Below are 15,842 nucleotides of genomic sequence, written 5' to 3'. Positions count from 1 at the left end.
CTCCTCTTTTATTTGCATCAAGAGGCTTTTTAGTTCCTCTTCATTTTCTGCCATAAGGGTGATGTCATCTGCATATCTGAGGTTATTGATATTTCTCTCGGCAATTTTGATTCCAGCTTGTGCTTCTTCCAGCCCAGCATTTCTCATGATGTACTCTGCATATAAGTTAAATAAGCAGGGTGACAATATACAGCCTTGTACTCCTTTTCCTATTTGGAACCAGTCTGTTGTTCCATGTCCAGTTCGAACTGTTGCTTCCTGACCTGCATACAGGTTTCTCAAGAGACTGGTCAGGTGGTCTGGTATTCCCATCTCTTTCAGAATTTTCCACAGTTTATTGTGATCCACACAGTCAAAGGCTTTGGCATAGTCAAGAAAGCAGAAATAGATGTTTTTCTGGAACTCTCTTGCTTTTTTGATGATCCAGCAGATGTTGTCAATTTGATTTCTGGTTCCTCTGCCTTTTCTAAAACAAGCTTGAACATCAGGTTCACGGTTCACAAATTGCTGAAGCCTGGCTTGAAGAATTTTGAGCATTACTTCACTAGCATGTGAGATGAGTGCAGTTGTGTGGTAGTTTGACCATTCTTTGGCACTGGAATGAAAACTGACCTTTTCCAGGCCTGTGGCCCCTGCTGAGTTTTCCAAATTTGCTGGCATATTGAGTGCAGGACTTTTGCAGCATCATCTTTTAGAATTTGAAACAGCTCAACTGGAATTCCATCACCTCCACTAGCTTTGTTCATAGTGATGCTTTCTAAGGCCCACTTGGCTTCGAATTCCAGGATGTCTGGCTCTAGGTGACACCATCATGATTATCTGGGTCATGTAGATTTTTTGGTACAGTTCCTCTGTGTATTCTTGCCACCTCTTCTTATATCTTCTGCTTCTGTTAGGTCCATACCATTTCTGTCCTTTATCGAGCCCATCTTTGCATGAAATGTTCTCTTGGTATCTCTAATTTTCTTGAAGAGATATCTAGTCTTTCCCATTCTGTTGTTTTCCTCTGGTTCTTTGCATTGATCGCTGAGGAAGGCTTTCTTATCTCTCCTTGCTATTATTTGGAAGTCTGCATTCAGGTGGGAATATCTTTCCTTTTCTCCTTGGTTTTCACTTCTCTTCTTTCACAGCTATTTGTAAGGCCACCTCAGACAGCCATTTTGCTTTTTGGTATTTCTTTTCCATACTGATGGTCTTGCTCCCTGTCTCCTGAACAATGTCATGAATCTCCATTCATAGTTCATCATAGAAGTTACTTTTAGTTGCATCAAAGGCAGCCTTTGGCACAGGATGTGAAGTTGTAGACAGAGTGGTGTTAGTTATAGCTGAGAATGGCTGTAGTGGGAGCTGAGGAGGGGAAAGCAGTGCTGCAGTTTTCATGGTGGTTGCTATGGTGTGTCAGCTGTGTTTACCACCTGGCAGTCACTAACGTTGAATTATCTTAACAGTAGCTTTTACCTTTCATTCAGTACAAAAGCAGGTAGTGTTAGCAGCCTTAGCATCTAAACAGGATACACAGTTGTTGTGGTTTTCCCAGATTTCTGGTGCTGGAGAGGTGAGCCTGAGGAGCCACGGCACTGGGGCTCTCATGGTGGTGGCCAGTAAAGCTGGGTGTGTAGTTACATTCAGGGCCACGGTGGTGCCCTGAGCCGTGGTCATCATACAGATTATGGCCAGGCATAGTAGTATGTGAACGTTTTTTAATCAGTTCAGTTCTTTCCAGAAAAAAAATTCAATTTGAAGATTATCCAGACTTTTACTTAATCATATGTAACCATTATGTGTATATATGTCTTTGGCTTTACTTATAAGAGTTAATTTAGCATGAGTGACTTCTTCATATGAAGCGCCCTTTTGCTTGCTGAGCATTACTGAGGTTTATTTTATATCAAATGAAAATGGAGTGATTTCAAATTATTTATTGAAAGACCAGGCATGCTAGGTACTTATGCTGCCACCTGTGAAGATTAATGAGATAGACGGGAAAAGCCAAAGGTCATGATGAAAACTTATAAATGATTAAAAACCTCCCCCTGAATATTCTAAGGACATTATATTAATAAGTTTGTGTGCATCATGCAGTTTGCATTTGAGGCAGGTACCTTGTCACCTCTACTACTTAAATTCTGTGGGTGTCTAAATCTGTGTCTGTATGGAAATCTGGTGAAAGAAGGTATCTTCCTAAAGGCAATTATAGCTGCTTCAAACCCCCAAAGAGATAGGATTGGATGAAAAGGCCTCCAGGACACAGTATTTTAAAATAGGAAGGATAAAAATTGTGGGCTATATTAGCATGAAAGTGAAAGTTACTCAGTCATGTCTGACTCTTGCAACCCCTATGGACTATACAGTCCATGGAATTCTCCAGGCTAGAATACTGGAGTGGGTAGCTCTTCCCTTCTCTAGGGGATCTTCCCAACCCAGGTCTCCTACATTGCAGGCAGATTCTTTACCAGCTGAGCCACAGGAGAAGTCACCAGGGAAGATATATTAGCATATCAGTGACTATTATTTTCAACTACTTTCTGAAGCAATTTGTGTTACTTTGTTGAGATGAGTGTGTTTTTATAAACTTTAATTTGCAGGAATCGGAATCACCAACCCTAAAAAGCCTTTCATTTACTGTCAGACCGGGTGAACTGTTGACTGTGGTTGGACCTGTGGGAGCAGGAAAGGTAAGTTGTGATGCCTTTTGTCAGTTTGACGCAACACTGCAGCTCCTGTTAAATTCTCAGAGTGGAGCCCAGAGCTGAGTATGACACGGTTTGAATTGGGTGTGTCTAGAACAGTGTTTCTCTAGGTGTGTTCCATAGAATGTTAGTTTTGCAAGAAGGTTTCATGGCCAAATAAGTCTGGATAAACACACACTATGTTTTCCTTGTTGATGTTTCACGTTGCACAGTTGGGAACTGCTTGTGGAGAGTTTGGCTGTTTCAGTGAAGGAAATTATTGATGTGACAGCTGTTCAGGATAGACGGAGACAGTGGGGACCTCTTTTTGTCACAGTGGCCCCTCCAGGAAGTCTGGAGGTGGTGAAGGCTCTTGCCAGAAGCTCTGAGCATTTCCTCATGTGGCTTTACTTGGTCCCGTCAGTGCACATGTAAGTGAATATGCAGCCATGCGGTAGAGCTAAAGACACAGATGTGAGCCAGACCCCGACGCCTCTGCCTTTCAGAGGCAGCCAGATTCTGAGGTGAGACAGATATGCAGGCAGGTTATTTCAGAGCAGTGTGGTGAGTGCTCTGATGGTGTGCACATAGACATGCCTCTTTTGTGTGTTAGAACAGATTTGAAGGACATGTGTATACGTCCACTTAGTCTCCTGTGTTTTTCACAACAAAATACAGAAACCTAAATGTGGGATTTGTATACGAGAGGGAGATGATTACTTCTTTGATGGACTTTTAAAAATATTTTATTTATTTATATTTCTTTTTAAAATTTATGTATTTATGTTTTTAAAATTTATTTATTTTTTAATTGGACAATAATTGCTTTACAATATTGTGTCAGTTTCTGCCGCACATCAACATGAATCAGCCATAGGTATATGTATGTCCCCTACTTCTTGAACCTCTCTCCCACCTTGCACTCCTCTAGGTTGTTACAGAGCTCTGAATTTGAGCTCCCTAGGCATGATGGACTTTAACTCTTTGACCACAACAACCTCAGAGTTCTCTTAATAAATAATCTTTGGATATATTCTTCACACATCGCTTTAAGTTAAAAAAGAATAATTATTTATTTGGTTGAATTGGGTCTTAGTTGTAGTACATGGGCTCTCTAATTGTGTGTTGGCCTAGTTGCCCTGGGGCATGTGGGATCTTAGTTCCCTGATGAAGTATCTAAGCAGAGACCCTGGCATTGGAAAACAGATTCTTTTTTTTTTTTTTTTAATCTGGGTATTTTTTAAACTTTTTATTTTGTATTGGGATATAGCCAATTAACAGTGTTGTGATAGTTTCAGGTGAACAGTGAAGGGTATCTTTCAAGCATACATATATACATGTATCCATTCTCTGCCAAACTCCCCTCCCATCCAGACTGCCACAAAGCATTGAGTAGAGTTCCATGTGCTATACAGTAAGTCCTTGTTGGTTATGCATTTTAAATATAGCAGTGTGTACATGTCCATCCCAAACTCCCTAAATATCCCTTCCCTACATCCTGGAAGGTGGATTCTTAACCATTGGACCACCAGGGAAGTCCCCACATACCTTTTTAAAAACAAGTAACAGATAACCAGATGCAGGAACAACCGCATTAAACATCAGATACAGAAAGTACTGCACAAACTACCACACAATTGCACTCATCTCACACGCTAGTAAAGTAATGCTTAAAATTCTCCAAGCCAGGCTTCAGCAATATGTGAACCACGAACTTCCAGATGTTCAAGCTGGTTTTAGAAAAGGCAGAAGAACCAGAGATCAAATTGCCAACATCCTCTGGATCATCGAAAAAGCTATGCCAAAGCCTTTAACTGTGTGGATCACAATAAACTGTGGAAAATTCTTCAAGAGATGGGAATACCAGACCACCTTACCTGTCTCTTGAGAAACCTATATGCAGGTCAGGAAGCAACAGTTAGAACTGGACATGGAACAACAGACCAGTTCCAAATAGGAAAAGGAATACGGCAAGGCTGTATATTGTCATCCTGCTTATTTAACTTATATGCAGAATACATCATGAGAAATGCTGGACTGGAGGAAGCACAAGCTGGAATCAAGATTGCTGGGAGAAATATCAATATCCTCAGATATACAGATGACCCCACCTCTTGATGAAAGTGAAAGAGGAGAGTGAAAATGTTGGCTTAAAGCTCAAATTCAGAAAACTAATATCATGGCATCTGGTCCCATCACTTCATGGGAAATAGATGGGGAAACAGTGGAAACAGTGGCTGACTTTATTTTTTGGGGCTCCAAAATCACTGCAGGCGGTGACTGCAGCCATGAAATTAAAAGACTTACTCCTTGGAAGGAAAGTTGTGATCAACCTAGATAACATAATAAAAAGCAAAGACATTACTTTGCCAACAAAGTTCCATCTGGTCAAGGCTATGGTTTTTCCAGTGGTCATGTATGGATGTGAGTTCAGTTCAGTTCAGTCGCTCAGTCGTGTCCGACTCTTTGTAACCCCATGAATCGCAGCACACCAGGCCTCCCTGTCCATCACCAACTCCCGGAGTTCACTTAGACTCATGTCCATCCAGTCAGTGATGCCATCCAGCCATCTCATCCTCTGTCATCCCCTTCTCCTCCTGCCCCCAGTCCCTCCCAGTGTCAGAGTCTTTTCCAATGAGTCAACTCTTTGATGTGAGAGTTGGACTATAAAGAAAGCTGAGTGCTGAAGAATTGATGCCTTTGAACTGTGGTGTTGGAGAATAGTCTTGAGAGTCCCTTGGACTGCAAGGAGATCCAACCAGTCCATCCTAAAGGAGATCAGTCCTGGGTGTTCATTGGAAGGACTGATGTTGAAGCTGAAACTCCAATACTTTGGCCACCTGATGCGAAGAGCTGACTCATTTGAAAACACCCTGATGCTGGGAAAGATTGAGGGCAGGAGGAGAAGGGGACGACAGAGGATGAGATGGTTGGATGGCATCACCAGCTCGATGGACTTGGGTTTGGGTGAACTCCGGGAGTTGGTGATGGACAGGGAGGCCTGGCGTGCTATGGTTCATGGGGTCACAAAGAATCGGACACGACTGAGTGACTGAACTGAACAGAAAGTACACATCCTGCTGGTCTGCTCTGCTAGTGAAGGATTTTACACATTCTTAGCCTTTGCTGAGTAGAGCACTTCCTTTGGAGAAAGTCAGGCGGGGTAGATTGTTATGGTATTTATATTCCTTATCCATCTTCAGTTTACATTGACCAATAGTGCTCTTTTCCATTTTTTTCCTTCACTATTCGGAGCTGCACTGTATCCTGTTCTGATATCCTTCATGGAGCACCAGGGTGGGGACTGTGCGGCATGGGTGTCCCGGCCTGAGTGCTCCCTGTTCACATGTGTGTGTTGCTATCTGTTTCAGTCATCACTGTTACGTGCTCTGCTGGGGGAGCTGCCCCCGAGCCAGGGGAAGGTCAGCGTGCATGGAAGGATTGCCTATGTTTCTCAGCAGCCCTGGGTGTTTCCAGGAACTGTGAGAAGTAACATTTTATTTGGGAAGAAATACGAAGAAGAGCGATATGAAGAAGTAATAAAGGCTTGTGCTTTGGAAGAGGTGAGTAATGACTTTTGAGCTGCATATACTCAAATTTCAAATGATAGTGTTGGCTTAAGCTATAAGGTTTATTGAAAGTTCTTTTTTTTAATTTTAATTTGAAAGGTCTTTGACTGTTGCTTTAAGCTGGTCTGGGTAAATATGCAGTTGTATATGCAGCTGTTTTAATTCTGATGTGATAATCACAGAATGCCTTTATTTCATTTGGTGAAGCTTCATTCAGTTTTAGGTTCTTTGTTTTGATGGACAGTTACAAAAATTTGTAAAAACAGAGAGCACACTAGTGATCCCTCATGTACCCACCCCCAGCTCCAACCAGGATCAGCTGGTGGCCAGTCTTGCTGCATCTCTGCCAGCCCCACCCCACCCCCATTATTATTCTGAAGCAGATCCTAGACCTCAGATCAGTTCATCTGTAAACATTTCTTCTGTTTTTGTCTAAGATAGGAAAGCCTTTGGAAAAAAAATTACCAACATTATTTCACCTGAAAAATTACCCTAATTCCTGAATATCATCAACTTTCTCATCGGTGTTTACACGTTGCTAATCATCTCACTAAGACATCTTGTTCACCATTGATGGAATCAGACTCCACATGAGCTCTGCCCACTGTACTTGGTTAGTGCCTCCTTAGTCTCTCAGTCTCCAGATTTCCCTCTCTGCTTGGTTTTGACTTGTAATTTATTAAAGAAAATGGAATGCTTTAAATTTTAAAATGCTTTAAAATTTCTTCTTAATCCTGCCTCATTTCATTGGGGGAAAGATTGTTTTCAGAAATTGCATTGAGTTTCACAGAAAATGGCAAGAAGAAACATTTAACTCTACCTTGGGATTTAGATGAAGTTAGTAAATGAATGATCAAAACTGAGCTTAATAGGAAAATGTAATTTGGCAAAAAAAAAAAAAAAAAAACATAAATACAGATTAAACAGTATTTTACTCTCTTGAGTTATAAAAATCCATGAACAATAGTGTTAAAGGGCTCCCCCTGTGGTCTGTTCAGATCTGGACATCTTTTATACTGTGAGGAAAAGGCTGGGACTGTCTTTCAAAGGTGTGGTGGTAGAGACTCCAAACCTGCTTTCTGAGGAAACAGTAATTTTGCTTGAGTAATGCTTGAACATCATAGATTTTTATCAGGTGAAAATCAATTTTTGATGATGTGGACAAAACAGAATTGCTCACTCTTCTGTTTCTTTCTCCTGGTCTGTGGTTGGCTAATGGGAGATTGTGTTTGCAGAACCGATGCCCCGTTAGCAGTAATCAGCAAGATTTTTATTAAATAGTGTCTATACTGAGTGACTTCACTTTCACTTTTCACTTTCATGCATTGGAGAAGGAAATGGCAACCCACTCCAGTGTCTTGCCTGGAGAATCCCAGGGACGGCAGAACCTGGCAGGCTGCTGTCTATGGGGTCGCCCAGAGTCGTACACGACTGAAGCGACTTAGCAGCAGCATACTGTGTAAGAAAAGAAGGGGAAAGCAAACATAAAGCATTGAGACAATAGCTCCCATTTATTCAGAGTCTACATGCAAATCATTTCTCTTTCTCAGACATCCACCCAGAAGAGGGTATATGAATTATTAATTCTTTATGAATATCTTCAGTGTTACCATCTTCATTTTATAGTTGGTAAAACTGAGGCTTGGAGAGAGAACTTTTTAAAAAGCAGGTGATGGATAAACCTGGAAGGTGGGGTGTGGAATAAACAGATTTCAGGCGTTTCCTCTTTACCTTAATCCTGTCAACCTCCTGATGCCCAGATCAGACTCCAGAGACCTAGACCAGTGTGTGGGTGTTTCTTTTATGACCTTGCCTTTCTGGTGAAGCGCAGCCTTGTCTTTCTCCCCACATTTGAGTATTTCTGCAAAAGAGCAGGTGCTGGACAGTGGCTGATATTCAGTGTTTCCCCGGGGGCCAATGCTTTGCTGCAGCCACATGGGGTGACAGGACCAGTAATATGGGCAGTGTCTGGGGCTTCACCCATCCTTGGGAGTCTGTGCAGCACAGACTCTGGTGGGAAGGGGCCCTGCAGGACTGAGCTGCACAGCGATTCTTCTGTACATGATGTGACGTTTATAAACATGGACCACTCTCCTGTTCTCTGCATAGTCAGGACATGCAGGCAGGCCCCTCGTGCCCATTCCCTCCTTGGCAGGAATGGAGGCCCAGGGCAGAGAAGTAGTGAAGAGATGAGTTGTGGTTTAGTCTTGCCTGCTGTCACTTTGGATATGTTCTGTTTCCTGCCTGGGCTCTGACATTTCAAGAGGATATTGGGTCAGAAAGTTTCCAGGAAGTTTTGCTGCTGCTCTGAAGTGTCATCTCTGCCTCTGATTAGCAGGGGTCAACAAGGTCGTTATGATACCGGGAACCACCTAACGAGTAATGATCCTCTGCTCTTCTCCTTTTAGAATCTATGGCTTAGTGGATGGGCATCAGGCGGTCACATAATAGTGGTGTGCTGGAGGTATTTTTCCCTGTAGATACAGAGACTATATGTGCAATAGAAAAGGCTTGGCCTTTGGAGAGAAGCAGTCCTGGGCAACATCTCCAGGTGTTTGTCTCAGTTTCCTTTCTTATTAAATGCAGGAGGAGTGGGCTTATTGTAAAGGCTACAGGCCATGCCTGTGGAATGCAGACACGTCAGGGTTTCAGTAAATGGTCGCTGTCCTTACTATTCTAACCCTTTTCTCTACATCTGTCCATCCACACATACACCCATATAAATATAATCAAGATTTTTTTCCCCAAAGTTCTTCCTCCTCCTACATCCCCCAAATCCTAGAGAAAAAAGCACTGGAAAAGAGCATTTCTTAGAATACATATGTCAATAACAACTAGATGTATTAAACTAGGTCAAATTGAAGTAAATGTTTAAGTTCATCCAGTTGAAAACATTCTTCTAATAAAACATGAAGTAATCCCATTGGCAACATCAGTTCAGGCTGATGATGTCAACTCCAAAGCCCAGGAGTCAGAAGACTCAGAGATTGAGTCTCAGTTTCTCTGTTTTCTAGGTGTGTGGTTTTGGCTGATTGTCTGAACCTTACAAGCCTGTTTCTTCATTTGTAAAATGGAGATAATAGTACTGTCAATCCTATAAGGTTGTTTTGAGAATGACATGCAATAGTGATTTTAAAGCACCTGATTGCTAGGGACATAACAAGCATTCTCGGAGAAGGCGATGGCATCCCACTCCAGTACTCTTGCCTGGAAAATCCCATGGATGGAGAAGCCTGGTAGGCTGCAGTCCATGGGGTCACTAGGAGTCGGACATGACTGAGCTACTTCACTTTAACTTTTCCTTTCATGCACTGGAGAAGGAAATGGCAACCCACTCCCGTGTTCTTGCCTGGAGAATCCCAGGGACAGGGGAGCCTGGTGGGCTGCCATCTCTGGGGTTGCACAGAGTCAGACACAACTGAAGCGACTTAGCAGCAGCAGCAGCAACAAGCACTCTATAAATGTTAGAATAATTTTGAAAATAAATTAGCCTCTAATTGTAAGCTCAACCAGTTTTTGGTAAAGTCACATCCATAAAATGTGACTTGTAAGAAAGAAGGTATCTTCTTGATATATGTCACTTTCATTATTTGAGCTGATAATTTATATAGGTGCTGTACATATATTACATAAATCAACAGTAAACATATTCTGTTACCGTAAGCAAGAGTATATGTAACATTAGTCTGCATGTCATCTTTAACCATTTTAAAAAACTTTTGAGTTTTTTTTTTTTTTTTTTCAAAAAACATGTTACTACAAAATGTTTTTAAGGCTTTTAAAAACTTTTAGGTATTACACAGTTAAAGGTATCAAGCCGATAAATTCTAGTTTGATATTTTCCCACATAGATCACTTGACCATACAAATCCCTCTTGGATGCCTATAAGCTTGTACTTTCATCTCATATTTACCACATTCCTGCCAGCATGCATGTTGCAGGAAGGGGGACCCCTTCCCGGGCCCAAAACTGGGCTCTTGTCTAACACTCAGAAATGAATTGTCTGAGGAGATACATGTGCTGACAAAGCAAGACATTTTATTGGGAAAGGGCACCCGGGTGGAGAGCAGTAGGGTAAGGGAACCCAGGAGAACAGCTCTGCCACGTGGCTCAGTCTCAGGTTTTATAGTGATGGGATTAGTTTCCAGGTTACCTTTGGTCAGTCATTCTGACTCACAGTCCTTCCTGGTGGTGCACGCCTCATTCAGCCAAGATGGATGCCAGTGAGAAGGATTCTGGGAGGTGGTCAGATACGTGGTGTCTCCTTTTGACCTTTCCTGAACTCTTCCAATTGGTGGTGTCTTATTAGTTCCATGTTCCCTACCAGGACCTTATACAAATGGTTACTGTGGTGCCTGGCCAGGGTAGGCAGTTTCAGTCAGTGTGCTTCCCCTAACATGAACATTTTCTTTTCAGATTGCCTGGAAAATCATAGGATAATAAGTTAATTGATGCTTGTATGTCTAGGTATAGAGGCTTTCATGTCTTGAATTAGGTTAGTGTTGTCTTCATTTCAAATACACTCTTTAGTCACAACCTGGGCAGTGTGATGTGAAAGAGCAAAAGGCTCTGAACTGACATGAGCTGGTTCAGAGTCCAGCTCTTCTGTTTAACAGATAACAGTCCTCATACCAGGAATGTGACCTCACTTAATCTCAGTTTCCTCATCTGTGAAATGGGGCCAGTACTTCCTGTGCAGTGTTTTGCCCAAGGTCCCAATCCCCAGAACTGAGAGAACAAGACATCCACAGCAATGCAAACGCAAAAAGGGAATTTATTGCTAGCTCGAGCCAGGACCCTGGCTGCATCCAACACAGTGGAATAAAGCCAGAGCCCCGAGCTCTATATTACAGTAGTATTTATAAGTTTAGGACAAAGACAGGGAATTGGCAAGGTTGGATTGGTTACAAGGGTTTCTTTGCATCTATTAATTGGCTAGATTTTCACGCACGTGGGTTTTCTTAGGAGATATCTATCTTCGTCCCGATTGGCACAGACCAGGCTACTGGGAGCATGCTGACAGGCTGAGTCCTCCTGTCGGGGGTAATAAATTTTGATCCCACCCGGGCAGTGTCTCAGCTGTTTCTGGGATGCTTGCTCCAGCCTATTTTAGTCATGTCCTCTATCAGGCCTCAACATGCAACTTGTTGTGAGGCTTAGAGATAATCAGTATTATGGTCCAGCACAGTGCTTGGTGCACAGATCTTATCCCCCAGGAGCTGAGAAAAGCTGTCTGCATGTGAATAAATGATGGAGCAGGATAAGACAGGTCCTTCACAAGAGATATAAACAGAGCCTTAGGAACCCAACAAGAAGAGAGATAAATCCAGGATGGTTTCATGGGAGAGTATATTTGGGCTGAGCCTGGAAAGATGGGCAGGATATTAGCAGGCCATTAGAAGAGGGGCAATTTCAAATGGAAAAAAAAACTGAAAAAAGACAGGGCCTCCCCCGTTTGAGTCCAAAGTACAGCCTTCTTTCACCAGGGCCTCACGTCTGGCCCTCATTAACCATTACTACAGGCTTCTCCACGGTGTTTGTTGTTGTTGTTCAGTTGATACTTTTGAACTGTGATGCTGGAGAAGACCCTTGAGAGTCCCTTGGACTGCAAGGAGATCAAACCAGTCAATCCGAAAGGAAATCAACTGTAAATATTCATTGGAAGAACTGATGCTGAAGCTGAAACCTCAATACTTTGGCTACCTGATGTGAAGAGCCGACTCATTAGAAAAGACCCTGATGCTGGGAGAAATTGAGGGCAGGAGAAGAAGGGGCTGACAGAGGATGAGATGGTTGGATGGCATCATCGACTCAATGGACATGAGTTTGAGCAAACTGCAGGAGATAGTGAAGGAGTGGGAAGCCTGATGCGCTGTGTCCATTGGGTCGCAAAGCAACTGAGCAACAACTGAACTGCAATTTTTGAAACCTCACCCACAGAGTGAATGTGCTACCTGGCTCCTTTTCCCAATTCGTTTTAGAGAAGAAGCCCATTTATTTGACTTGTTTTTTGTTGCTTTTGTTATTTTAATCATACTGAATGTCTTACCTCAGAGAATCCTGCTGCTCTGCCTGTTAAACTAAAGCGCCTTTGTTCAGAATCCTGACCACTTGTAAATGGCAGAAAGGAGGAAATTAACACATCCCCTGCCTGAGTCTTGCCATTCTAGGAGATTTGCAAGATTAATGGCCTTTTTACTTTGCTTCCTCACCTCCGCAGCTTTGACCCATAAAAGAACCTGGCATCTAAATCCCGATAAGATGGTTATGTTGAGATGCTAGCTTGGCATCTTCCCGGTCAGCAGGCTCCCCCAGTAAATTCTCTTCTTCCTGGCTTCCACCCCTCATCTCATTGGCCTGTTGTGTGGTGAGCAGAGCGAGGTTGGATTCAGTAACAAATTGAGACCCCAGATGTGCTGTGTCATGGGACTTCAGCGCTGATTGAGTCTGCATGTTGGTCAGAACCCAATTTGATGATGTATCCTCTGCTGTTTCTATTTCTCTTTTCTTTTAATGTTAGTATATTGAAAGTAAGCCAGATAATTATATAATAAATATAGGTACTATTTATTTGTATGTAACGAGTGGCTTATTTTGTTAGCAAATCCTTTGAACCTGACATGAAAGTGAAAGCTTTCTACAAAACAGTGTTTCCACTGTGAGTCTCCACTGTCGCTGAAGGGCCCTGGGTGTGCTTCTGGACGGTGGCATCAAACCAGTGTCACCGTTTCCTAGGCTGCCTCTCATGTCTGTGTCTACTCTTCAGTGAAAATTGGTGAAATTTAACTTAGAGGAAAAAAACGTGAGTCAAAACACCTTCCTGTCAGTGGGAGGAATTGTAATATATGCTCAGGCTTTTCCCTCTAATTTAAGTCAGGCTTTTCCCTCTAATTTAATCAGAAAATGGTGACTAGGAAATTAGTCTACCTTGGATTTTACTTCAAGTCCTCTGAGGTGGTTTGCCCATCTGGGGCTCATGCATGGATGATTTCAGAGTCACCAACACACTTGAAGTTCTACCACCACAGTTGAAGAGAGCCTGTTTCTGTCCCCTAATGTACTCACTGAAAGAGTGAATTTAGCTGCTTTTTCTAGAGTGTGGTTAATATTTTTGTGCTATAACATGTTACTATTTTGAGAAAGAAACCAAAATGTAAAATGAAAGCATAAAAGCTAAATGGAACAGTTTGCAAGGATTGACATCAGTGAAATGGAGGCCAAGTAACTCGTGTGTGTGTGTGTGTGTGTGTGTGTTTGTGTGTGTGTGTATGTATGTATAAGGCTTGGAACCTATCTTAAAATGGTTCATTGTTGTTCATGAAAATCACAGTAAGAGATGGTATTAATTTCTGAGCTCTAGAAAGAGAGAAGGTGAAATGATGAATTTTCACAACAGAGCAATTGCTGCCCTTCATTGGATGCACCCAAGTTAAGCTTTGAGTGAGCAGGAAACCTGTGTGTGTCTGTATGTCTTTGTGGCTGTCAGGGAGGCTTATGATGGAGATAGTCTCTTCTTGTGGTCGTGTGCTTTGCATATTGTGATCCACACTGTGCATGGAGTCCCACTGTTGGTTTGAAGAGAAAATAGACATCAGTCACCAATAGCAAGTTATAATCAATTCATGTCCTTTTTCCATTTATGGAGCTTGTTCATATACTTCCTTAGATTCTCACAGCATCCTTGAATTTAGTGATTCTAGTTTCTGCAGCACATTATGTAGAAGAGGAAAATGAGACTTAGGGAGATCAGAGGACTTGTTTATCATGGAGACCCCAGCATGCTACTTGCTTTCTCCCCAAATTTCTAAAGTAGAGACAGAAGTGAGGGCATCATCCACAGAAAGGTACTGCTGTGTATCTTAGGGTGATGCCTGAGGGGTTTAATAGATAATTTGAAGTAAAGATTTCTCATGTAATAACTGTGTAACTTAAACCTGATTGTTACCTGGTCATTTTGGGGGTTTTCTTGACATTTAAAAAAAATTTCCCCAGATACTCTGGGGGAAATAGACTGATTTGTCTACTTCTTAAATAACACTCAAATATAACTTATGATGGATTCTCAGATCCTCAAGTGAAAACTTCATATCCTTCTTAACTTTGAGTATTTCCTGCTTCCACGGGCAAGGATCTACTTAGTGCAAATGATCTGCTTGGTGTCCCTCAGCACGTTGTTTCTTTCCTTTTAGTTTTCCTGCCCAGCCTGCTCTTTCTGTTCCCATTTCTTGTACAGATCTCATCTGTCACACTAGGACTTGCGTTAAGTATCACTGTGAAGACTCGGGTCAGGTTTCATCCCTTCTCTGAAAATGAGAAGTGGAGACCAAGATCAGCAAAACTGTCAATTTAAGATAAAACAAGTCCTGTGCCTTCACCAGCCTAGACCACTAGCTCTCACACCTGTGTCTCTAGCATAGACCTTCACACTTGCATGTCCAGCTGCACAGTGATATCACTGAGAGGTCATTTCTACTTGTCCACAAGAGAAGTCTCCTAGATCTGCCTCCACCATCTTCTGCAACTCAGTAAATGGTGACCCTGTCCTTCCCCTTCCTCACCCCAAACATCACAGTCCTCTTCTTTTACAATCCACACCCGTCCTGTCAGCAGGTTTTACAGACTCCACCTTCCAAGTATGTCTGGAATGTGACCCTGTCTCTCCATTTCCACTGCTCCCTAAATTATTCTAGTAGCCTCCTCACTTGTATCTGCCCTCATCATCCCCGCCCCCGCCAAAAAAAAAATAATAAAAACAATCTTACTGTCTATTTATTGCAAAGCACAGAAGTGATTCCTTAAAAACTTCAGACCAGGTCCCTCCCCCCTTCCCCTCCCCGCTTTCCTGGCAGTGACAGCAGGCTCCTGCTCTGTCTCTGCCCTCACTCCCCTCATTCTTACTCTGCTCTCCTGCCTCCTTGTCCTGAGCCCCTTGGGCATCTCCCCGTGGCCCCTGCACTCGCCCCTCCCTCTGTGAGGAGCAGCCTCTCCAGGTCTGCCTGAGCCCCTGCCCCTCCCCCCACCCAGATCTGCTCACACCCCTCTGAGAAGAGCCCTCACACCCCAGTGTGGACTCACTTCCCTCCTTCACTCTCCATCCCCATGAGCAGCTTCCTTTTCCTTCACATCCTCAGTACTTGCCCTCAGGGTTATTTTCCATATTGTCCATCTCCCACCGTGGAGAGGAATTCTAGGGGTTCTGTTTCTTCATGGCTGAATTCGCTGTTCTCAGAACAATGCCTCATGTATAGTCAATCCTCAATAAATACCTGTTGAAATGGTTAAATGCATAAATGCTTTGAAAAAACATAGAATGAAAACAAATGAAAAGCCCTGAGAGGTTTTTTAGTTTTCCTTGTTACAGTTTAGTCACTATGAAATAAACCCATTGCTGCTGATTAAATACTTTGTATGAAGAACCGATGCTAAAAGGTTAGGGTGGCAGGAGGAGAACACATTTTAAATCTTTTTCATTTTTCCCTTTTCTGTCTCCACACAGGATTTGCAGAATTTGAGGGAAAGAGATCTAACTGTGACAGGAGATGGAGGAACCCCGCTGAGTGAAGGACAGAAAGCCCGGGTCAGCCTCGCCAGGTAAATGGGGCT

The 15,842-nt window shown here is 42.7% G+C and overlaps 1 protein-coding gene across 1 annotated transcript in view; it reads left to right on the top strand.

Annotated features, from left to right (window-relative positions):
* The window catches only part of LOC120883241 (multidrug resistance-associated protein 4-like), a 181,019-nt gene that overhangs the window by 25,009 nt on the left and 140,168 nt on the right, over positions 1-15,842 (top strand). The window contains exons 8-10 of the mRNA XM_040267270.1: positions 2,586-2,675; positions 6,041-6,232; positions 15,736-15,830. Of these exons, the coding sequence (XP_040123204.1) occupies positions 2,586-2,675; positions 6,041-6,232; positions 15,736-15,830 (377 nt within the window). The remainder of the gene's footprint in view (positions 1-2,585; positions 2,676-6,040; positions 6,233-15,735; positions 15,831-15,842) is intronic.

This window comes from Oryx dammah, unplaced genomic scaffold (assembly GCF_014754425.2).
Source record: "Oryx dammah isolate SB20612 unplaced genomic scaffold, SCBI_Odam_1.1 HiC_scaffold_24, whole genome shotgun sequence".
Classification (NCBI taxonomy): domain Eukaryota; kingdom Metazoa; phylum Chordata; class Mammalia; order Artiodactyla; family Bovidae; genus Oryx; species Oryx dammah.
The sequence above is the reverse complement of the archived record's forward strand: the minus strand, read 5'-3'. Positions and strand labels throughout refer to the sequence as shown.